This window comes from Chamaea fasciata, unplaced genomic scaffold, assembly GCF_029207755.1.
Source record: "Chamaea fasciata isolate MVZ Bird 193981 ecotype frontalis unplaced genomic scaffold, bChaFas1.0.hap1 SCAF_26, whole genome shotgun sequence".
Classification (NCBI taxonomy): Eukaryota; Metazoa; Chordata; class Aves; order Passeriformes; family Sylviidae; genus Chamaea; species Chamaea fasciata.
The window spans coordinates 4,077,878-4,101,397 of NW_027094111.1; the positions used below are offsets into that span (position 1 = coordinate 4,077,878).

At 42.4% G+C, this 23,520-nt stretch overlaps 3 protein-coding genes across 3 annotated transcripts; all 3 read right to left on the reverse strand.

Annotated features, from left to right (window-relative positions):
• Positions 1–1,667: 1,667 nt before the first annotated feature.
• On the reverse strand, positions 1,668–11,692 carry RRAGC (Ras related GTP binding C). Its single transcript, XM_066204442.1, has 7 exons — positions 11,426–11,692; positions 7,780–7,983; positions 6,880–7,079; positions 5,959–6,073; positions 4,390–4,532; positions 3,070–3,218; positions 1,668–2,557 (listed from the first exon to the last, which is right to left on the reverse strand). Exons 1-7 carry the CDS (start codon positions 11,690–11,692, stop codon positions 2,406–2,408), a joined length of 1,230 nt encoding a protein of 409 aa, XP_066060539.1. The 3' UTR covers positions 1,668–2,405.
• A 2,015-nt stretch (positions 11,693–13,707) lies between these two features.
• Positions 13,708–18,954, reverse strand: MYCBP (MYC binding protein). Its single transcript, XM_066204453.1, has 5 exons — positions 18,874–18,954; positions 18,602–18,674; positions 16,777–16,825; positions 15,963–16,092; positions 13,708–13,802 (listed from the first exon to the last, which is right to left on the reverse strand). Exons 1-5 carry the CDS (start codon positions 18,886–18,888, stop codon positions 13,758–13,760), a joined length of 312 nt encoding a protein of 103 aa, XP_066060550.1. The 5' UTR covers positions 18,889–18,954; the 3' UTR covers positions 13,708–13,757.
• Positions 18,955–20,366: 1,412 nt separating this feature from the next.
• On the reverse strand, positions 20,367–22,591 carry GJA9 (gap junction protein alpha 9). The gene has a single exon (XM_066204452.1). It carries the CDS (start codon positions 22,589–22,591, stop codon positions 21,065–21,067), a length of 1,527 nt encoding a protein of 508 aa, XP_066060549.1. The 3' UTR covers positions 20,367–21,064.
• Between the last annotated feature and the right edge of the window lie 929 nt (positions 22,592–23,520).

Below are 23,520 nucleotides of genomic sequence, written 5' to 3' on the forward strand. Positions count from 1 at the left end.
CCTTCCTTCTCTCTGGCACCATAAAAATTTCAGACGCCAAAAACTGTCTCACTTAAAGCAGCAACAGGTTATTAACACTCTCCTTGTATAACAGCATCTGACTTAGTTCAGTAAACTAAAGAAATACTGTACTCCTTACCAGATTCAAATTTAACTTTTAGAGCTAATGCTGTGCAGGTAATAGTGAAAATGGCAGTATTATTGTTTTAGATGCTACCATTTACCTTCAGTAGGTGCAACTATTCAAGAAAAAGGTAAATGATGACCAAAAAAACCCCGCAACAAATCAAAACACAGAAAGCCGCCACAACATGCACACCAGAAGGCAGAATTTCAGAATACAGTCTAAAGCTCTCTATTAATGAAAAGGACAAGTCACTCCATCATTTGTATGCCTTTACTGTCTAGAGTCATCACCTGAAAATTGAGTATTCAATTCTGAGTCAGCTTTTAATTAAGATGAAAACTAAGACTGCCTAAATGGGAATGCTGTATTTAACTTTTTTAAAGTAAAGAAAACATGGCTTTTAAAAGTTTGCTTAACCACACAGGCCTTTACAGACCTTTGTCTATAAAGACAAGCAGACACAATAGTGTTACAGTTCGACTTTTTTTCTTTTTTCATTTTATTAGCACAAAATCCTGTAGTGGGTGAAAAGAAAGAGAACATACGCATACTTAGAACATGGAAAACTCACCACACAAATGGGGATTCTTTCTTCCTGTTATTTTGCCAATTACTTCTCCTCTTACCTTCAGAATTTGAACTGTGATAGTGCTTGCAAACTACAAAACCCAATCTTACGAGCCTGCAGCACTTCCCTAAAAAAATCTCTGCTGTTCCATTAGCAAAAAGGGGCTCAGCCTAGATTTAAGAGAACAGACCTAGAGCACTTGAATTCCAGTTTCCTGCTGTAAAAGAAAACAGAACAAAAACATTTACACAGTATGTGCATACACCCCAATGTTAATGCATGTATATTCATTTTTACATAGATCAATGGAAATTCATTCTATAAGCACGAGAAGCAGTCCCATGGTTATTTCTGACCACATAAATACAGCTGCAGAGACCACTTCAATTAGTTCTGCTTGCAGAAACTTTTATAGTGGGACTTGTATAGTTGGTCCAATGGCTTTGCAACATCTATACATACACAGGGACAGCTCAAAGGAGGCAAGGTCTTTATGGGCCAGGGCTGGGCTTCCTGCACAGCAAGGCTGGTGTGCAGAATGACATCTGCACTGCTAATACCAATAAATTAAAGAATTCATATATACTGCCCACAGTATGAAAGTCAGCAGAATTCACAAAATCAGAAAAAAACACTATTCTAGTCAGATTGCACAGCGACAAACTAGAGGATGTTTGTCAATAGTACAGAATCAAAGGACTTTCAAAGTCCAGTACTATTAGTAAATTATGGCACAGTGAAATTAATTGCCATGCACAGATAACACCCTCAGACGTTTTGCTAGGAATTGTCTTGATTATCAGTCAAAGAGTGGAGAAAGATCCACCATCAAAAGCCAGTAACTTTGTAATTTCTTTGCTTGGGAACAGCTGGAAGTGGCTGCTTTATTCCAACAGATGGCAGACATTTCAGTTTAGTTAGCCATGCAATTGTTTCATGGATAGGATTAATCACACAGATTTATGACATCCATGTTTTTGCAAAAGAGAGCAGGTAGTTTATTTCTGATTTTAATCCTTCCCTTCCATCAAAGGGGACATACCAAGAAGTGTGGTCTGAAAGCAAAGTATCACTATCTCTTAAAATGAAGCTCCAGGTCAGTTCTCTAAACAAACACATGTTCACTAGAACAGAGCTCTCTATCTTGCATCCACTTAACAAGCACAGAATTCATGAGAACTATGAGCACACCAGCAAGAACAAGAACTACTTAATGGAATGATTTGTGAGACCAGCCTCAGCAAGCAAAAAGCCTGAGTTTCACAAGCCTTAATAACACCAATTTTGGTTTTGCATGACAGGAGGTAAACTTAAGCAAAAGAGGATATCCTACAGATTAATTTAAAAAAAAAAAATTTAAAAAGTTAAGCAAGTAAGTGACTGTTCAGTGTTTCACACAAAACCCAACTCAATTGTTTGTAAGTTTTGACCAGGCAATCAGTCAGACACAGACTGTTAAAAGAGGACTCCAAACTGAAAACCTACTGCATTTGCAATACAGCTGATTTCAAACTGGCATTTCTAACTCCACTGGCCTCAAAGTATTTTCACAGTAGTTTCAGTTGCCCAACATGAGTTACAATCTGCTGTTCCACAGTTAGGACCGCTCTCCTCTGAAACATACTTCAGGCTTTCAGACTACTCTTCTCTTGTTCCACAAAACTTTGGAGTGAAGAGCTGACAAGTCTATCCAAGGTCTTTAGCTTTCCTCTAGACTGCGTTCCTAGGTGTGCCATTGTGAGTCACTGCTTTCATATTTGAGGTGCTTGATTGATGGTTGCAGATCCTGTGGGAGGCAACACCTACTTCAAAAACTTCATGAATGGCTTTGCGGAAGCAATGAAAATTGTAGTCTATCAAACCTGTCGAGGAGAGGAAAAACTGTGTTCAGACTGGCATATTTATGTAAACAGAGCTTCAAAATCAGTATCAAATTTAGCCAGTAGGTATTTTGCTACTTATTTAGTATGAACTTGGACTCAGAAGATCTAACAGAGTTTTACTGATGCTAGTATTTATTTGGACTGTCTCAGGTTTTTTTTTAAAAAAGGTACTAATTTGGAATGCAAGGAGAACATTTATGATTAAACAGTAGGTAAGGGGACCATTGCTCCACACTACTGATTCCACTAGAACAGATGGGAGGGACAGAGCTCACGTGAAGTACACAAGTCATTTTGGCAGGAGAACATTTCAAATTCAAAAATACAACCTCATTATATCTATCTCCAAAAAATAAAAAAAAAATCCTCCCCTAAGAAACTCCACAAATTTAGTCACACAAAAATCAAGGTGACTTGTAAAGTCACATTAATATTTTACAGCTGATAAGAAATATTCTATAAAAGCTGTTCAGAGGTGGGGAAGCTCTTACCTTTGCGCTCAAAACTCTCTTCTCTAAGAATGCAAACTAACGCCAAAAACTTTGTTACTTCCTTTAAGTACAGGACTGTTGTGTTATTGAGCTTGATAATTGCCATTGACTCTTTGTCATAAGCACTTCCAGTGCCATCTTCTTTTAACCTAAAAAAGAACAAGTTAACCCAAGGCGTAATCTAATAAGCAGGCACATGTAACTTCCAAGACAAATAGCTGTTAAATGCAGATAGAAGGATATTACTCATACTGAACTAGGCAAATGCAGAACCTGCAATGCAGGTCTTGTATCAGTGAGTAAGACCATTATCAGACACTAAGTTTCTCAGGAAAGTCAGATCTAACCAGAGCAGAGGCTTTCATTAGCTACTGCCTATCATAGGTGAGCAGTTCAGAGCAAGCTACAAGTGTGCACTCTTTTGATGTCAGTGGAGTGACATCTGGGTGAAATTGCTTCTGATAAATTAATACAAAGGCTTCTCTAGTGAGGCTGGGGCAGAGGATGCAACACAGAGCAGGACACATTTTGGTCTTAAGCTAAATCAGCCTGCATTTACAAGAAAAGATGAGCATGCTGTTTTCTATCTTCAAGTTATTAGAGTTAGTTAAATTACTATAGAAGTAGATGATGCATTCTAAGTTACTTCTAAGCACTCCTGAAAAATACCCCCAACCAGTTACACAACCCATATCACCCTATCAGGAAACAGACCATTAAATGCTGTGGCATTTTTTTGGTAGCATTTTCCAGGCTACAATCACAATTCTAAGATAAGTCACCATCTCTTCAGAACCACTTCAAAAATCCAGAGGGAAGTATAATTCTGCCTTCAATTGTGAGATCTAAGCACTATATGCATCCCTCATGGAAAGCCAGCAGGAGACGAGTTGACCTCACAAATGTTATTCTGCTGAGACTGCAGCAAGTCTCAAAACAATGTTTATAACTGCAAGTTACACTTATGGCATGCTACTGACCCCAGTTATTCGCAGGTATTTATGAACTTGCATCCCCCATGCCAAACAAGACACAGCAGTATTCAGATTTTACGTGAAACAATTTCTACAAATGCCAGATAGCTGCCTCTGACTGGAGGGAAACAAGCCAAGTAGAAATGCTGTCAAATCATCTGGATTTATTTTAGTTATTTATTTTAGTTACTCACAGAACCAATGTGCTCTAAAGACAAATTGACAGCATTTTTCTGCATGACAAAGCCGGCACCAATTGCAACCTATTTTGCAGCAACAGTTTGCAACCTATTCTACACCTTCTGAGGACTTTTTTTTTTTCTTCCTAAGAGTATTCATAACTTACCCATATATACAGGAAACATCTATCACTACATCAATCATGTCACAGCACAACTCATATGACTGCATGTCCACAGGGGAGCTGTCTGTTGCAATGTAGATTTTGCTGACTACATCGAAGAGAAAAGCTTTTTCAATGCCTGAATTCTTTGGAAAGAGAAAGAATTTGGATGAATTTTTAAAAATAACTGCATTTTTAAAATCTCAAGTAGAATTCATACATTTTCACATTCTTAATAGCAGAAAATAGTTTAAATATAAGATATTTAAGATTCAAGGTTTAAGATTTAGCGCATATACTTTATAAATACAATACCCTTGTTGCCATAGTAGATATCAACATCACATAGCTGACAGAAATAAAGCTGGGGACTCTGTTACAATTCTTTTTAGTTTATTATTTAGCTGATCATTATTAAGGTTACATTTTACTACGCTTCTAGAATGCACATTCAGCAATTCACCTTTTCTGTGTTTCTATTAACTCCAGAAAAGCCATAATTCTCATTCACTTAAGGGACTGGGCTTAGAGATGAGATATTTCACAGTAGTATGCTGACTCTTAAATTTTATGCTTGTAGTATTCTGGCAGTTCAGTTTCTGCACGAAGCATTTGCCATGCAGTATAACATGCAGAACAACTTAGTCAGCTACTGAAGTTAAAAATCCATGGAAAATACCACATTATGACTATGGAAAAGCACAATGCCATTTGTAACTGAGCACTTTGGGAAAGTGCATGCGCTCACACAAAGCTCAGAAGCTTTCTATGGTTCAATTTACCACATATACACTACTGGCAAAGCTTCTTTTCTATTTATGCACCAGAAGCATTCCTTATCTCTTCTCCCTATCTAGTCTGCATACCCAGGACAGTGTCCTGAGGACATCCAGACAATCTTCCTGGCATCAGGGTTACACTCCACATCCTCATGGCACTGGGGAAGGTCAACATGCCCTTTATCCACTGGGCCAGGTCATTACAAACAGTCCTCTACCGAACAATCATTGTATGTGGGGTGACATGTGTAATGCACAGCTCCTCCTGGATATAAATGGTTTTTTTATTTGTTGTCTTCACAGACAACTTAAATGAGATCATCGTGTCTCTAAGGTGATATTTTGTTTGATTAAAAGTACGCAGCAGCAAATTTCTATGGCATTAATTTCATAAGAAATGCAAACACTAAAAGAATAAGGGCCAAAGTCTCACAGATCATATGAAATAGACAACTAAGTCCGAGGCCAAGTTCATATTACCAAAAAATTCTCTTGCCAGTACAGCTACATTAGACAATTAAGTGCCTTAGCAAAGTAATCAGTGTACCCTGCTGGCAGGAACCTTCCATCAGCTGTTATAACCAGGCAAACTACACTTGGTCAATATTTAGAGAAACCCTAAAAAGCACACACCGGTACAACTGTGGTAAAGAGCTTTTAAAATAGAAAACCAGGTCAGCAGAGTACACCTACATGACTGCCACCCAAATCTCTCAAGGGCAGATCCAGCCAGCAATCTTTGCTTTACCATTCTGCATATTTCATGCAAAATTCTGTTAGATTGAACACTTACTGATATGAAGATATTAAGTAGATTTTCCAGGGTTGGCAGTTGTGGAATGAGCTTCTGTACCACTTTACTGAAGGCTTCAAATATTGAATGGTCATAGATACTGGTCAAATAAAAGCTGAGATGAGGAGAGAGGGCAAAGAAAGAAAAAAAAAGATCCAAGAGGATTTCAGAATTGCAATAGAAATGTTTTTTAACATTCAGGCCTATTTTGCCTGGGATGCCCTAAATTTTGAGCAGCTGGAGTACACATGAAACAGATTTTCCCCAAACTCAAGAGATGGGAGACCAAAGGCAAAAATCTGAACATTGTTAAAACATACACTGCCCACAGAATGCTTATCACAAAGGTATAAAAATGCTTAATTAGATTTCTTCCAGTCCCATTCCTGGTCTTCCACTTCTTTCACATCAACATCGAGAGATAGTGGCTCCACAAGAATCAAAAGAACAACAAAACCAGACAAAAGACAACTTGTTTTAAAGCTGTCTGTTAGAAGATACCTTAAAAGTGAGCCAAGTCTCAAGTAACAGACTAAGCTTTTAGAACCAACCACACTAATCACAGGGAAGAGTCAGTGCAGGTCAGGACTAGAGAGGCTCCCCTCTCATTTCCCTGCCCCTCCAGCCCACATGGACAAATCTGTAACAAATCTGTTACCCTGAACGAGAAAGACTTTCAATTATCACCAATGCATATCAATCTGTTGACTGGAACCTGATACAGTAGCCTGCCTCTTTTTTAGTCAGCCTAACAGCTGAGGCTTGTCTGTAAATTCAGCAGTGCATCTTATTAATATTGGTTCAATATTAACAAACTACCCAGACCTTGCTCCAGTCGTTCCAGTATTACATCTAAAAGCCTTTAATCTGTATGCATATTAGCAACAGTATGAATCACATATGCCAGAGTCTTTAACTCACCTAAGGTGAAGTTTTTCAAGCCCAGCATCTGTAAGATCATCATTAGCCCTCTGATGAATATCCCTCTGAGTTTCTATTTTATGGTCATCTGATAAACCATCAACTTTATGAATAAAAACTTCAAAGTTCATTTCTGGGTTGACCTTGTAGGCTTTTGACACTGTAATGTGGAGTCTTGTTAAAGCTTCCATGTAGTCGTCCTGTAAATCAGTTTTGGCAGGAGTGAATAACAAAGTTTCTGCCTGATAAGTAATCCATTCTGCACAAAGACAAAATATTTCAGTGCAAGAGCTTCACTTCTATAACTAAATACAAGTATGGGAGAAGAAAATACCTTGACATGTCATAAATCCAAGCAGCTTAGATTCTTTATGACAATTAAGTTTCATTATTACGTATGTAGCTCTACAAGGCTCAGCTACACAAAACCAGACTTGAGAACAAAAGGTGGGTTACACTTCAACCCCAGCACAAGGCAGCAGTGATCTCCAAGACCTCCTGATAACCAGGAAACCTCCCATGGTGTAAATCCTAGGTTTACTTAAAAGCTGCCAGATACCCAGTAGTACCAACACTAGAAACTGTGGTCACAAGTGTGCTGTTTTAATTGACCTTCAGAGCAGAAAAAAGGGATAATTCAGACCATCTACTGAGCAGGTTCTCACTATTATTGCAGAACATGTAAGTTCAGAGTACAAGCCCTTTCCTTCTCTCTCCACCAGCAGCATGTCTAGTCACTTCACCAAAATAAACCCACACACCATAAATCGGATTGTCAATGCATCTCTTCATACACAGCAGAAGCCTTATGAGCTTATCTAAAAATCTAAATTACTGGCCTCTCGATCACCCCTTTCCCACAAAAAGCAAAAATAAAACTTCCCTGTGATTTGCATTTACCTGGGCATCAATAACATATATTAGAGCACCTGTTCCTCTGAAGATCATCTCATAATCAAATGTTGGATCAAAAAAGTCCATCTGTCCAGGAAAATCCCAGATTTGGAAGTTCACAAATGAACTGTTGGAAATATCATCCTTGTAGATTTTGTTGGTACTTTCCAAGAACAGAGTCTCATTGGGAGACATCTTGTGAAACACCACCTGTTAAAAGGAACACAAATACATATTAGTCTAGATTTTACCTTATTAGAAGAGAAGAGTGAAAGATTTGTGACTTGAATTCTACAAATAGGTTTATCCATTCTAAAATGTACAGCTTCCTAAATCAGCTAAGGAAATTACCCACCCCCTAAAAGAACCAAGCAACTGAGTACAGTCCAACATCTTCACAAGCCCAAAGAACAATACTGGCTGAAGACACAGACATCCAAGTTACTCTGTCTTTCCCTGCAAGGCTAGCTCAGTATTCTCAAATTCTGTTCTATTCAAAACTAGTATAAAGCCAGTTAATTAAATAACTGCAAGCTTTTAAGAACCTTTCCTTTCCAGTCCTAGAAATTCCTAAAGGAGACTTTGCTTTTAGTCTGGTGTCAAGCATTAAAACACAATATAATCCTTTATATATAATTAGGTATATCAATTTTATAACATAAAAATAATACAATGGTTCCTAAACTACAACAGAAGTGTACAAAAACACCACCCCAGTTTCAGAGATCCAAACAGCTAGGTAGTTTGCCATCTATTAATAACTTTTTTTTGAGTAGGGAGTCACAGAATGGGTATGGCTGTAAGGGAGCACAGTGGGGTCATCTGCTCCACCCTCCCTGCTCAAGCAGAGCACATGACACAGGATTTAATCCAGACCAGCAGCTCCAGTGACGGAGACTCCACACCCTCCCTGGGCAGCCTGTTCCAGGGCTCAGGCATCCACACAGTAAATAAGTAATTCCTCCTACGTAGGTGGAACTTCCTGTCAAAGTTCACTAAAGAAACGATGCAGGATTTCACATTGCTTGGTAAAAAAACAGTTGAGCTGCAGGATGACAAACATACTCATTGCTAAACCTCAAAAAGCCCCACTGGGATTTTGGCCCTTCCTTGTACAGAACCAGCAAAAACAGTCAACAGAGGGGGCTGTGCTAATGCAACTCTACTAGACAATATAAAAGTTACTCCCAAAAATGTACTACAAATAACTAGGACTGCAAAAAAACATAAAGAAGTTTCATATACAGCACTTGGTAAACCTAAAAACTTCACAACAGGGACTGCAAACTTGGTAATCTTGGTTTCTTCGAGTGTTTCATACAGTCACAGAAGTCGCCCATGAGAGACCTGATGCAACAAACTGACAAAAAAACCCCTGCAAGACAAACAGCTCCACACCCAGTACGGTTTAGTGAGGTTCAAATAATACTTCAGCCTAGATTTTTAAGGCCCATGGAAAGAATTTATTTCCTTGGGGCAAACATCTTAGGAGGCCAGGGTCTAAATGAGGTTTTAAACAGCAGGACATTTGTCTGGAGAAGTTAAGAACAGTTCTAGATACACAGAAGCTGTATTGCAGCCTCCCAGGTTTGCAACACAGTTTTAAAGGATTCGTAAATCAACATTTCTTTTGGAGCTCAGCATCCCCCACAAGAGTAGGACAGAATTAGTAAATTCAGTTAAAGGTGATAAGTCTCTGGGAAGCAACGCTGTCACCTCCTTTTTCCTTTTTTCCCCAAAATAGCCCATTTCATCAGATTGGTGTTCTCCACCTGAACTCTTTCCAGTTTCCTATTACATCAGTACAGCACAGTCCAGTTATGCAAGTCTGCACAAAAATCTGTTTATGAACTGAAGCAGTCACCACATTCCCAAAATCTACCTACAATTTGCTATTGAATACTCATAGGTTACACCACTATGGAAAACCCAATTGACCAAAGGGGGGAAAAAGAACTGTGAACTGTGGTTGTTTCCTTTCGTGAGAGATCTCTGTCAGTACTGCTCTCAGCAGAAGCATGATACGATTTAACAATTCATGTTTTTCACAGGAATTTCTAGATAATCACAAAACCAATGCTTTCCCTGTTTATCTTGCATATACCCCTATTTTCTGGCAAGGGGATCAACAGCTAGTGCCCAGAGAGAAGGGTTGGGTCTGGTTATGACCATTTTTAAACTTGAGAGATTTAAGAGCAGGGACAGAGTTAATAAGAAATTTCTTCGTATTAGAGTTTGCTCAGGCAGCATCACAATGAGCTCCCAGGTAGCACAATCACAGCTTCCAGTTCCTATAAGATTGGTAACTGATTGGCAAAAGATAAATTCTATGTCCTCTTACTGTACATTCAACATGACACTATTCCTTTCCTATACAACTACTGGAATAAGCCCTAAAAGAATTGAAGATTACCAATCCTGGCCATAAAAAAAAGTCCAAAAGCTAAATCTATAAAGAGACTTGTAATGTCTTAAAATCTATCTGTAATTTGGAGTTCCTGTTTTCCTCTAGCTTTTAGGGTTCAGTGTTTTCAAAAGTGGGTAATACAGTAAGATCTCTAATAAGAGTCTACAATGAATACCATTCAGAATACCAGTCAGAAAACGACTTTCAGTGAAAGCAGTGCATTTGCACATACAGTGGGAGCATTTGACCTAAATAAGGGGGGGAAATTGGTATGGCTAAAAAGCAACAACAGTCCAGTCTGCCACTGTATTTCTGCACGATGGAAAAGATTTCTCACTAACAGAGTCCGAACTCATTGTTTTACTGCAGGCCACGGATTACCAAGCAGTCTGCATAAGACTGCTAAAAGAGGCAGATGCATACCTGCTATACTGCAATGTCCAAAAAGGCTTCTCTGCACAAAACCTTTAGAGAAATCTCTGTAGGTTTTCACACTTGCATCTGAAACAAATTCGAGGCCCTTAAATCTAGAGCTGAGACTAAGACATTTCACTAGTAACATCTTCCCATAAAAATATCACCTGAAAAGGTCACAAGAGGGACTGCAAACAGTAAATTCGCAGAGGAACAAAGATTGTTCCGAGTGCTACAATTCTACTGAGCTACGGGGCAAACAAAAAGTCAGTTTTGTCTTATTTTTATTAAGAAACACTAGTGACTGCATAAAGCTACCAACCAACCCAAGGCACCGGAACTGTTGTATTTCCTCCTTGACAAGTGACTCGTTTACTCCGTCTAGCAAACTAAAGAAAACCAGAGGCTGTCTTTTCTGCTCACACAAAAGCAGAAGTGTCTTTCAAAGCATCAAAGGGCAAAACAACAGCTCAAGTCTTCTTCCCAGCGGAACCACTAGCTAAATACCACACACCTGTACCACATAAGAAAACACCTCGTGATAAATTTCACACCGGTATCTTCACTTTTTACTTCTGAAGCCTTAAAAGTGAAGAAATACAAAGGCTACAACCTATGCTACACAACCTTCCTCTCTAGGGCAGACGATCAGAGTCCATTCTGGAAAGCAAACGTCTTTAAGCAGGAGGGCTCCCGTCGCTCCAACTTCGCCACACGGGCCCACAATAAAAAGTAGGAATTGCCCGAACAGCAGCACAGCGGGGAGAACCAGCTCGGCGCCGGAGAGGCAGCGCGGCAGGCAGGGGCGGGGAGCCGCCGGCTGCCCCTCACCTTCTGGATGGAAGACTTCCCGCTGCGCCGCAGCCCCATGAGCAGGATCCGCGGCTTGGAGTCCGCCCCGCCCGCGCCGCCGCCAGGCCCGCCCGCGCCGCCCCCGGGCCCACCGGGCCCCGGGCCTCCCTCCAGCTCCGCCTCCTCCTCCTCCTCCCCGTAGCCGAAGTCCTTGGGGAACGAGTCCGCGGCCCCGAAGCTCCCCCCCACCAGCGCCGGCTCCTCGGCCGTGCCCGGCGCGCCCGCCCCGCCGAACTGCAGCGCCATGTCCGCCCGAGCCCGCCGCCCGGCAGCCGCCAGCGCCCGTCCCGGGGCCTCCTCGGCGGGCCCGGCCCAGCGCGGCCCGGATTGGCCGCCGCCGGGCTCCGCGCCGCCGATTGGCCCGGGCGGGCGGCGGGGGGGCGGCCCCGGTCAGACGACCCGGGTCACCTGACGGCGCCGCCGCACGTGAGCGGGAGGGGCGGGGCGCGCGCGGCCGCGGCGGCGCCGGGGGCGCGCGGGGCTCGGTACCGGCGGGACGCGGCGTGCCCGCGCCCCGGCCCCGCTCTGGAGAGACGCCGCAGGTCCCGCCCCGCCCGGGGAAGGGGAGCGTTCGCCGAAGCGGCCGCGTAAGGAAACGTTACCTTGCGAAGCAAGAGTCTTCGTTAAACGGTCATTAATTTTCTTCTAGCAGCCCTGGTGCAAGCAGGCACTGAGCTGAAGTTTTAACAAACAGTTGTTATTTCATGACAATCCTAATCTAAGGCTCGCGACATCCAAGTGCTTTCAGAGGGAAGGAAATGCAGCTGTGAGAACTGCAAGTTCGCGTTACTTCCCTGGCACTCGACAGCTCGAGCCAGGGCCCCACGGCCTGTGCTGGCTCGACCAACACCTGGACCTGCCTTGCCGCTTCTTTAGCGGGACACGCCAGTCACGGTACTCAGAAACACGTTCAGCTGTACAACACCTTCCCCCAGCATTACCCTCTCCCTAATTCCACATGGTGCAACTTCATGCTTAGTGTTCTAGCTTACATTCATCCTTTCTTCTGGCCTTTGTTCCAGAGGTTGGGGAAATTTTTGTCTCTCTTGTTTGGCTTTGGTTTGTTGGTTCAGACCAATTTTTTTTTTCCTAATTAATGCTTTACAGACTTAAACAGTATTTTCCCCTCGTTTTCCCTCTCGTCTGGTCTCTTCAGGTCAATAGATACAATAATAAGGTAAGCAATTATTGCATTCACTAGCCCTTGATTACAATGACTAACGAAGTTCTGATCCATCCTACCACATTTTCAAGGTAATTTTAACTTCCTTATTTTTAGGATGGATTTTGCAGACTAACAGCCAAAAAAATCTAATACATTAGACAACTACTGCACTTCGTTTCCCTCTTCCTTTATTTTTCCTGTCATCAGCTGCCTTTAAAGTACCCAGTTTTAGGGTAGGAAACAAATGCAGCTCTTTAAAAAATATACATATATATTTTATTTTTTTTTTTAATAATGGTCTACTTCACATTTCAGAAGAATCATGAAACCAATTCAGGGAAAGGGGAAAGGAAACATAGGCAAAATGAATAATCAAAAGTCACACCCACATCCCACCCCACTTGGATTTTATTTTCTCTGTTAGATGAATCAGAAAGCAGAAGTCTCCACACTGTAGTCTTAGATGTGCCACTCTAATTACACAGGACTATCATCACAAGTAAGAATTTTGTATTATATTCAGAACTGCACAGGCGATATCTGGATCAACTCTCCAAAGCCCAGTTTGTGAGATGGGAGCAGAAACATGAACTGCATGGGAAGAGGAACTCCTCATGCAAATTAAAGTGTAAGTTCAGTAGGTGCTGCATTTCCACATTGTGCTATATCCGTCACTGAACTGTACTTGCTCATTTTATGCCCTTCTGAGTAGAGTGTTACCCTGTCAGCTCCAGTAGAAGTCCCACCTCAGTGCTGAGTACAAACAGAAAGTAATTTGAAGGTCCTGCTTTAATTTACAGCTCGTCCATCAGTGTCATGTCACCCCTTTCAGTTAGAAGGAAACAAAGAGACAGATCAGCAGTTCAACAGGACCATTGACCATGATGTGAAAATCACATGAGGTTGGCAAGCACAGTTATCTAAAAGTTAATCAGAATTGTCATCTTTTGTTAACCACAGAAAGCAAGCACCTTGGCCAGTAGACTGAACTCAGCAGTTGTCATGGCACCTGCATGCTCGTGGTAACACATTCTTCAAGATGATGAAGTAACAAAGTAGACAGTGCAGAGTTCACACACACACACACGAGACCACATTTCTCAGGAAGCCCTTTATTAAGTCAAGGCAATAAAGGAAAAACTACTGTTATTCACCATGCTTCTCATCTTGAGGTGGTTCATACTGAGCCAGCTGTGGATTTAAAGAAAGGAATTTAGTTAGTCACAATATTTCATGTAACACTCTATATATTAAGAAGTGAAGGAAAATGTACAGTCTGGACTTGTTCCATTTACTTTGTGCACTTTAACTCACTCATCCTTATGCAAGTCCATTTTCAAGTCAGGCAATAAAGTAACACTTCTCCCAAAACATCCAATTCTCATACTGTATAACCGTGCAGCCATCGCAAGGTGGATTTTTAAGTGCATTTGGAAGCATAAATGTCTTGCCCTTAACTTTTCCCTGTTTCTTATTCCAGCAAGTATCTTTAAGTACTTTCAATTTAAATAGCAGCTGATAGTGACTAGTGTCCTAGAAGCTTTCACTGAAACATGATTAAATGAAACAGTCATTCTCATTGCAATAGTATCAAACCTATTTCTTGTAATCATTCTAGCTTCCATTATGCTTACTAGAGAGCACAGCCTGGGCAACTACACACTTAAATATGACTTTTACTTGTAAAGTTAGATACAAAGTTGTTCATTTGACCTCAGTGGCATTAAAGAGAATTTCAATCTTCAAAAACAGTTCAAAAATTAGGGCCATCTCTCTGAAATATGCTGGTTCAGTTTACTCAATTAAGATTCCTACCCTCTGCAAACTGTAGAGTGTGTTAAAAATAAAAGTACATAAAAAATTAAATTTAAAAGAATAAAAATTAAAAATAAACAAAAATAAAATATCCATGTGTTCCCTCCTACCAGCAACAGTAAATTACAGCAATCATACTGCTGCTAAGAAGCAGCACGAAAATCCGTTTTTTCTTTTAATTGTTTTAGATTTTACAACAATCAACCCAAAGTCAATTTTCTTTTCCACCAAGGACTTAACTGTTGACTTCCTGTCCTCCTCCCAACACACACATGAATATCTGACATTTGTGTGATGAATGCAACAGCAGTTACCAATAAACGCAGAGATAAAGGCAAGTGTTTTATGTTAGAGGACTGCTACAAGCAAGTGGAAGTGTTCTCCCTGCATGCTGTGTGAACTTCTACAGAACGTCAGAATTGTAGAGGAATGAATAGGAAAAAACCAAACACACTAATACTGGAAAATATGTAAGGAGCTATTATTTAAACAATGAAGAACAAGAGGCTTACTTTCCTGCAACAAGTTTTGACTTCCTGAAAAGACTTTTTTAAAACCAAGATTACCCTGCTCTCATATCTCTGCTTCCCATCAGCTGCATTTTTAAGTCTGCTAAAACAAGTGGCTGATCTACAGCTACTCTGCCTAAAATTCTGTTCTTTGCCACATTTCCTGGTAAGAAATAACAAACACAGCTGAGGACTCATAATGGGTAACAGAGAAGGAGGAGAATTACTAGGACAGCAAGATGGCCCAAGAATCCTTTCTGACAGAACTGAAGTGAGGTGGTTGTCTCCCAGTAAAACTCTGGGTATTCACATATAACAGCCACCATCCTTCTCCAACAAATGCATGGAAACCTGGAGTGCCACATCAGCTACTGGCATGTGAAGTGTCTCAGGGGTTTCCATCCTCAGTGGTGTCAGGAAGCTGTTCCCACCTCACAGCTCTCTCAGACAGCCTGCACACCCATCAGAGAATGGCCCTGCCCTAGCCACCCCTTCAGATTCACTGTTTCACATAAATACCAGGGGCATTCCAGGGAAAAAAGCACAAATTACTGTTCCACACGGATCCAAGTGCCTGTGCAAGACCCTGCTGTGTGTAACTCAGTGCCAGGTGACACAAAGTAATACATAATATTCTTCCTTCAATTTGCCTTTTGAAAGGCTACATTACCTTACTTGTTTTTCCAAACTGTCCTGAAAGCATGATCTACATAATATCAGACAACTTAAACGCATCAGAGGAGACTCTATTGAGTCACTAACTTATTACACATGACAATACACTTTCCCTAAAGAAATAAAATCTCTAGTTTAGCAATATTTTGTTCTATTCTATAAGAAGTGTTCCATTAAAAAATAATCTTTTCTACAACAAATTCTATCAGCATTTCTCAGTCATGAGGCTAAACAATGCAACAACATCTATCAGTTACTCTAATGGAAGAAAGTTAGCTCTGTTCTAAGTAATTACAATATTTTTCTTGTTGTGCAATATGGAACTATAGAGTAACACCAAGTAGACTTTTACCTTGGTTTTCAGTTTTTTATTTTCTTCCAGCACAGCTTCATATTTTTCTTTCATCTCTGCCACTTCCAAGCGAAGTGCCTCTATTTCTGGATTCTCAGGAGCTGAAGCTCCCAGATGTTGCTTCAGAAAACTGATATTTAGATGTTAAGTATTTCTTCAGTTCTAGAACTACATTTTCGTTTTAACACCCAGGTTGAAATTAACACGGAAAATTGCAGTAAACCATTGAGATTACTACAGGAAAAAAGCTACCAAAATAAGAGAGCTTTTCAAATTCGTAGCTATATTCCTTAAAAACAAACAAACACAAGGCATCAGTACAAAATCTTAAGTGTTACTACCCCTTTCTTTTCTTAATTGCAGATGTTTTGAAGAATTAAAAGAAATAACAAAAAAAAGAAGCAATACCCCAAAATGGAGGCTGCTTAAAAATGGCAAGACACAAAATATGCTAGTTCCCCCCTTCTTTGTGTATTTTAAAACCAACAAACCCAGAAAAAGGAAGTGTGAAAAAGCAAATTTCAGAACCCATTGCCATTGCAGGTACTCAAATCTAATGCTGCAGGTCCACAACACTCTGAAATGGGCTTTAAACTTGGCTTCATAATTGCTGCCATACTGAAATACCCAGTTCTCCTGCACCCTGTCAGACTGTGTTAGCTCGTGAAAATGCAATTCTTAGGTAAAGTGCATTGATAAAAGTCATGTTCTCAATGCAAGGCTTCAAAATGAGCCTACCCAGTTCACCCAGGAGTCAGAAGCAGTACTGTGCATCAAGTCTCAATAAATAAGTCACAGCAAAGAAAAAGGATACTCCAGTGCACTATCTGGTTTCTCTGGCTCTTCATATAAGGCTACCAACACTGCAAATAGAAAATATTCAACAATTGCAAGAAGTTCATGCAACTCTTTAAGTTTTTAAAGCACATACCAGCAGTCAGAAAGCATACAAGCTGCATTTTTCCTTTTCACAAGATTTTCACCTGTACACTTTGACATAAGCAGCAGGTCTGCTGTATCAGAGGGGACAGAACATTCCACCTAGGAACAGCTAAAGAGTTTTCTTGATTCCTAACCCCACACAGTCCTTGGCTATTCTAGCACAGAACACAAAATGGCCTGAAAAACTCTTACATATGCCACGTGCACCCTAATTTTGGCAGTAAGACTGAAATTCTAAATACATTGTTCATTAAACTTCTACTTAAGCTACATCTTTCAACCACAAGACATCAGCAGTTTCGTAACTTTCAGCATAAAAGTAAAAACCTCCATTGAGCATCTACAGTTACCAAACAAAATAGCTACTAAATGTCCAGGTGACACTGAGAATCTTTAAAATCAGCAATACCCCGAGAACTTAAATAAAATTAGCCATCTACACAGCAATATAACTGGAGACTCTGTCACGTGAATACCCAGAAAGTTCCCCAAACATAAACCACTCCCTGCTCCCTACAGGGGCGATGTGCCACTTTCAGATGTCTGAACTACACAGCCAAACTGGTTTTAAGCTAAGTACCTCCTAAATTAAAAGCAAAATTAGGCTGCCTCACCGCTTGGAAGACTTGATTTGCCATCCCATAGGATGGTATTGCGATTGAAAAATCAAATGATACTCACACACCAGGCCAAGGGTCTTAGAGCAGCAGCTATTCGCTTGACATCCTAGATCTGCTGCTCCCTCTTTAAACAGCATATTTTCGATATTAACAAAATATTCTTTTTTTCAATATTAACTGAAATATTAACTGAAATATTAACTGAAATATTAACTGAAATATTAACTGAAATATTAACTGAAATATTAACTGAAATATTAACTGAAATATTAACTGATTTTTGACACATACTATTAGAAGGTTCTTAAAAGGATTTTAGAAGGATTTCAAAGATACCGAGACACATGTGTGAAGTTTAGCATCATCATTTTCCCAAGTCTGATATGGAGAGCCATTATTCCAGAACTAGTTTCATTCATTTTAGAAAAAGCACTAAGCTCCATCCAAGAAAGGGAGCACAATTAAAGTTTTTCTAAGATAACATTTGCTGTTATTTCACCTGACTTCCTCTGCGGAGCTCTGGCAGAATAACAGTCCCCCAGAACTCAGGGAAAGCACGCATTGAAAGAAAAGAACTGAACCAAAAGGCACGCATGGAAAAGAAGCACTTTGGCCGAAGAAGAGAGGTCTCCAACACACCAGGTGCGGTGAGAGGACCCGCCATCCCGTGCCGCACGCACCTCCAACACTGGCCCCCCAGAGGATGAAGGAGCGGGGGGAATGCAGGGTGCGCAGCTCCCGGGCCACGCTTCCCGGGCCCCGCTGCCCTCTCCCGGCGTGCACCGCCCCGCCGCGCTGCTCGGGCTCCATTTCCAGGCCACGCCGCACCAACTTTTCCAGGCGAGTTCTTCTGCCGGCCGCCTCGCCGGACTGAGGAGGAAAAAGCGTTCGGCGAGGCGAGGCGGGAAGCCGATGGAGAGCGGCAAGGCGGCCCCGGGGACGGCCGCGACACCGCGGTGCAGGGCGGCAGCTGCTCCGCGGGAGCGGGACACCCCGAGAGGAACGGCACCCGCCCGCGACGCCCCCGGAGAGCGCCCGCCGGCCCCGCGGGCGGCACGGCGTGAGCCGGACACTTACCCTTGGTGAGCATGTCCAGCACTCCCGACTTCTCCAAGTACTGGCGGAACTGCTCCCGCTTGGAGTCCGCGGCCTGAGGGAGGACGCCCACACGGTCAGATCGGCGGCGCGCCCCGCCTCGACTGCGGAGGCGGCCCTTCGGCCCAGGCCGGTCCCGCTCTCCGCCGCGGAGGCGGCACGAAGGGCCGAGCCGGTGTCGGTCGGCGGCCCGCCGCTCCGCGCAGCCGGCACAGAGAGCGGCACCGCGCCCACGCCGGCGCGCTCCCCCCTACCTTGTAGTGCGCCATCTAAGCCGCACGGCGCCTGCCCCGGCCCCGCGCCTGCGCCCTGCGCTTTAACGCCGCGAGCGCGTCCCCGCCGTTACCGGGGCGACGGCGCCGCGGCAACCACGGCCGGGCCTCGCCCCGCGCGCCGGGCCCCGCGCGCCGCCCGCGCTCCGCTCAGGGCGGGCTCGCTCCGCTCAGGGTGCCCTCGTTCCCCTCAGGGCGGGTTCGCTCCGCTCAGGGCGGGCTCGCTCCGCTCAGGGTGCCCTCGTTCCCCTCAGGGCGGGCTCGCTCCGCTCAGGGCGGGCTCGCTCCGCTCAGGGTGCCCTCGTTCCCCTCAGGGCGGGCTCGCTCCGCTCAGGGCGGGCTCGCTCCGCTCAGGGTGCCCTCGTTCCCCTCAGGGCGGGCTCGCTCCGCTCAGGGCGGGCTCGCTCCGCTCAGGGTGCCCTCGTTCCCTTCAGGGCGGGCTCGCTCCGCTCAGGGCGGGCTCGCTCCGCTCAGGGTGCCCTCGTTCCCCTCAGGGTGCCCTCGCTCCCCTCAGGGCGGTCTCGCCGTCCCGCTCGCCGCCCAAGGGGAAGCCGAGGCCGCCGCTGTGCCGCGTTTCTTGCGCTCTGCTCTGCTCTCCCCGCCGGGGACGGCTCCGGGGCTCCCCTCAGCCGGCGAGGGCTGTGCGGCCCGCTGGCCGCGGGTCTCCGGCACACGCGGCCCCGGGGCTCCCCGCGGAGAAGGCGAGCTGCGGCCGCAGGGATCGCCCGGCGCGGGGCCCGCGTGTCTCCGAGCGGCGGGTGCCGCGCTGTTCGGGCCGAGCGGCGAGCGGTCCCGCCGGTCGCTGGAGCTTTTTTCTGTTTGCCATAGTAAGCCTTCTGGTTTGTGATATTCACAATGTCTGATGAATAAATTTCAGTAGCTGCAGCTGACTGGAATCACAGGAGAAAGTTGCGGCAAGCAGAAGTTGCAGAGGTGCTCAAAAGAATGACACGTGCTGAAATCCTCACATCGAAAAGAAAGGCTTTTGCCTTAGCCTGTTTAAAAATAAAACAGAAGCATTTATACCTGTTTATTTTCCTGAAACGCTGACAAATAAAATGTGTTTATTATAGAAATAAAAAAAAAATAGAGACCAACCAAATGATCTTGCACGTAACGTTTTTCTCCATGCTCTTCTGCAATGTTTATATTTTTCAGTAGTTACTCTTCATTTGGCAAGGTGCTCTGACGAAACAAAATGTTTACCTCATGTCCAGACATAAAAAAGTTAATAAAATTCCTCTCGCAGCCGCAGAAAAATGCTTTTTTGTCTTGAACAACAAAAATACAAATGTCATATCCCATACATGAACATCTAAATGCTAACTTTCTATTATTTAGACAGCAGAAATAGTGTAGTAAACACCACGGTTTTTATTATGGAGGGATCAAATGCAAAAGAAGCATTAGCAGTTGTTGCCCACAGAATCTTACACATCAAGAAATGCAAGAATCACAGCAGCAGCATTAACTTGCCTAAGTCACACTATACATTTATGTACATCGCAGTATATTACATTACACAATCTGAAATTCTACAGTGTAAACACAATTATGTAGGGCTGTATTTACGTACACACGTGGAACAATACTAGAAGTGAAAAGGACACTTGCTGGAGAGAAATCTACAGAGAATAGTTTCAATAGTTCTAGTGGGTATTTCTTACATGGACAGGACCAAATTAAAGTTGCTGCTACAAGCAACAGAGTCTTTTAGGTTTTCTGGCTCTTTTTGCTAGTATTGTACAGTTTTCAGTTAATCTGAGACGTCTCTCTGGTAAGCATAATGACAATGCACTTTAAGAATTTAATTGTGCTGTAACATCATGATGCTTTATTTTTTCAGTACATGTACAGTAAGTCAAATCTGCTAGTAAAAAATACACACAAAAATACAAATGCATTCCAGCTGTGACCACCTCACCAAGTGTTCACAGTGTTTCAGTGCTGTGCAACTCAAGTAAATGTGTTTCATACATAGAAAGCTTGATTACAAATGCACCATGGTATTTTCTTCATCTTAGCTACTATTCAAAGGGTTACACAATTTTCTGTCTATGTAAACAGCTGGTTAAAGTTGAATCATTTAGCTACACTTCACAAAGGTCTGGGTTATGTTTCTGTTCAGGAATTATCCCAGCATTGGTTAGTGCAGCTAACGGGTTAACTCACACTATATTTGAAGATCAGTGGGGGCACGCCTGCTGCTGGCATTACTTGACAGTGACTGTTGCCTAGACAGAGAGAAAAGCTTAGGGCTACTCCAGTTTCTGCTTTGTGTAGATTCTGAGCTCACCACCCCCATAGAATCAGATGTGTCTGGTCGGCTGGAATTTTTTACATCAGCATTGTAAGGAATGTGGGCTTTGTTTACACTGAAGCTGCGTTGTCTCCTCTCATTGTTCTTAGCAAGAGAATCTGTTGGTGCTCCTGTGCTCTCAGCCATTGCCTGCCGTCTAAAACTGGTACTAGAAAAAGTTGTATCAGGTTGCAATGAAGTTTGAGATGGCATCTCAGCAAAGGTTCTCAAGTACATGTTTGAAGCTGTGTCTGCATTCTGAGTAACAAGAAAATGTTTCTTTTCAGCCTCTTCTTGCGCATCATGCATCTCAGTCCAAAGCTCGCCAAGAAAACCTTCGTTGTTATTTGTGCTAGCATTTTGAGTCTGATTGTCTAAAGCATTTGTAGCTGCCCTCTTCTTTGAAGGTTTGTTTTCCTGATTGCAATGGGTGTAATTGCTGTTGCTCTCTGTACGGTTTTGCACAGACTGAAACACAGAAGGAGAATTTAAGACTGGGTAGAGCATAGCGTCAGTTTGCTTTTCCATCAAAAATGTATAACTGCTAAGAGCACAAGGAAGTGTTTTCTGAGGGGTGGTGGGTATTCCCAAAGAAGAGTGCGGTATCACTGAGTATTTCTTAGATTTGTTTATGTAGAAATTGTCAGGGTCCTCCTTGTTTTTATTCTGCTCACAGAGTCCCATTTTAATTTTTCGGAATCCTAAGTGAATAATTTCTAGAATATTTAAAAGCAACGATACAGTCGCTATTGATTGCATGAATAATATAAACACTGTCTTTTCTGTTGGTCTAGATACAAAGCAGTCAACTGTGTTTGGACAGGGGTCTCTCTGACATTTATAAAGGGGATCTAAGTGGAAACCATAAAGAAGATACTGCCCAATCATAAAGCCAACTTCCACTGCAGATCTTGTGAAAATATGTATCACGTAAGTGCAGAGCAAAGAGCCTCTTAGGGGTGCTTTGTTGAGCTTTTTTTGATCCAGCTGCCGGAGTTCTCTCTCCAGTCTTTTACGATTTTCAGTCATTTCTAATTCGGTGCTTTCAAGTTCCACCCTTACCTGAGCTTTCTTTTTTTGCCTCTCTTTTTCCAAGGCTCTTAGTCTGTATAAGGCATGACCCATATACACCAAGGAAGGGGAGGACACAAATATAACTTGCAAGACCCAGTATCTTATGAGAGAGATGGGAAAGGCCTCGTCATAGCACACATTTCTGCAACCAGGCTGCTCAGTATTGCATATAAATTCTGATTGTTCATCATTCCAAACATTCTCGGTTGCCACTCCCAGGACAAGCATGCGAAATATGAAGAGGATCGTTAGCCAAATCTTTCCAATAATAGTGGAATGAATGTGGACCTCCTCTAAAATGCCTCCAAGGAAATTCCAGTCTCCCATGGTTATTCTGCCATCTTAACACTAAAATGTATGAGAGGAAAAAGTATCAAACATTTTAAGAGTGCATTCCTTCCTTAATGTATTATGAAAAGAACAACACTGGGAAAACTATCATATCTCGCATTGTAACCATGGGAACATGACCAAGTGCTCATTGATAATTAGGTATAATTTTCTCTCATCTACGAGCTGGAGAACTGCATCATGCGCCTGTGTCTATTTTATTCTTAACATCCCGATAAGCACATCACTACAAGACATTAAACACCTTCAGTCTGCATCAGATCACTGGAAACCAGACTGCCTGACTTGCAGCAGGATTTTAAGAGCTTTATGTGATCCATTTGAACCATCATCCAGTAACAATGTGAGAGCAGTATATTTATATATATCGAGGTACAGGAATATTTCCCTGTCTTCTTTTTGGATGTTCTAAGCCCCATGTCACAGCTATAATTATGGCAGTCCAATTACTGCCAGTTTCACAGAGAAAACTGGTTATATAAAGGAGCTCAAGAGGGAAGAAATCATCTCACAAAAATGTCATTATTAATTAAAAAGACATGTTTAAGCATATAATTTTGTGCAGACATTTGCTTTTTGTTTATGGATGTCGACAATAAATAAACAGAATTGCTGTAATTGGTTAGCTTCCTCTGATCAATGATACCTGCATTTGTAAGAGTGAATAGAGTGCCTAAGTGTCAAACATTACTATCTTTGGCCAGGACTCTATGAAAAATACATTATTTACACAAAAAATCTTTACCAGCCTTTTCTTAAATGACTGTCATCTGAATACAGATAAACTGGAAATATATGTATGTTTGCTTCTTCATTAACAGGATACTACATTGTGGACAAAATTTTAAATTCCTTTTGAATACTTATGTTATTGTATACATATACAATTGTAAAAGAAATTTTCT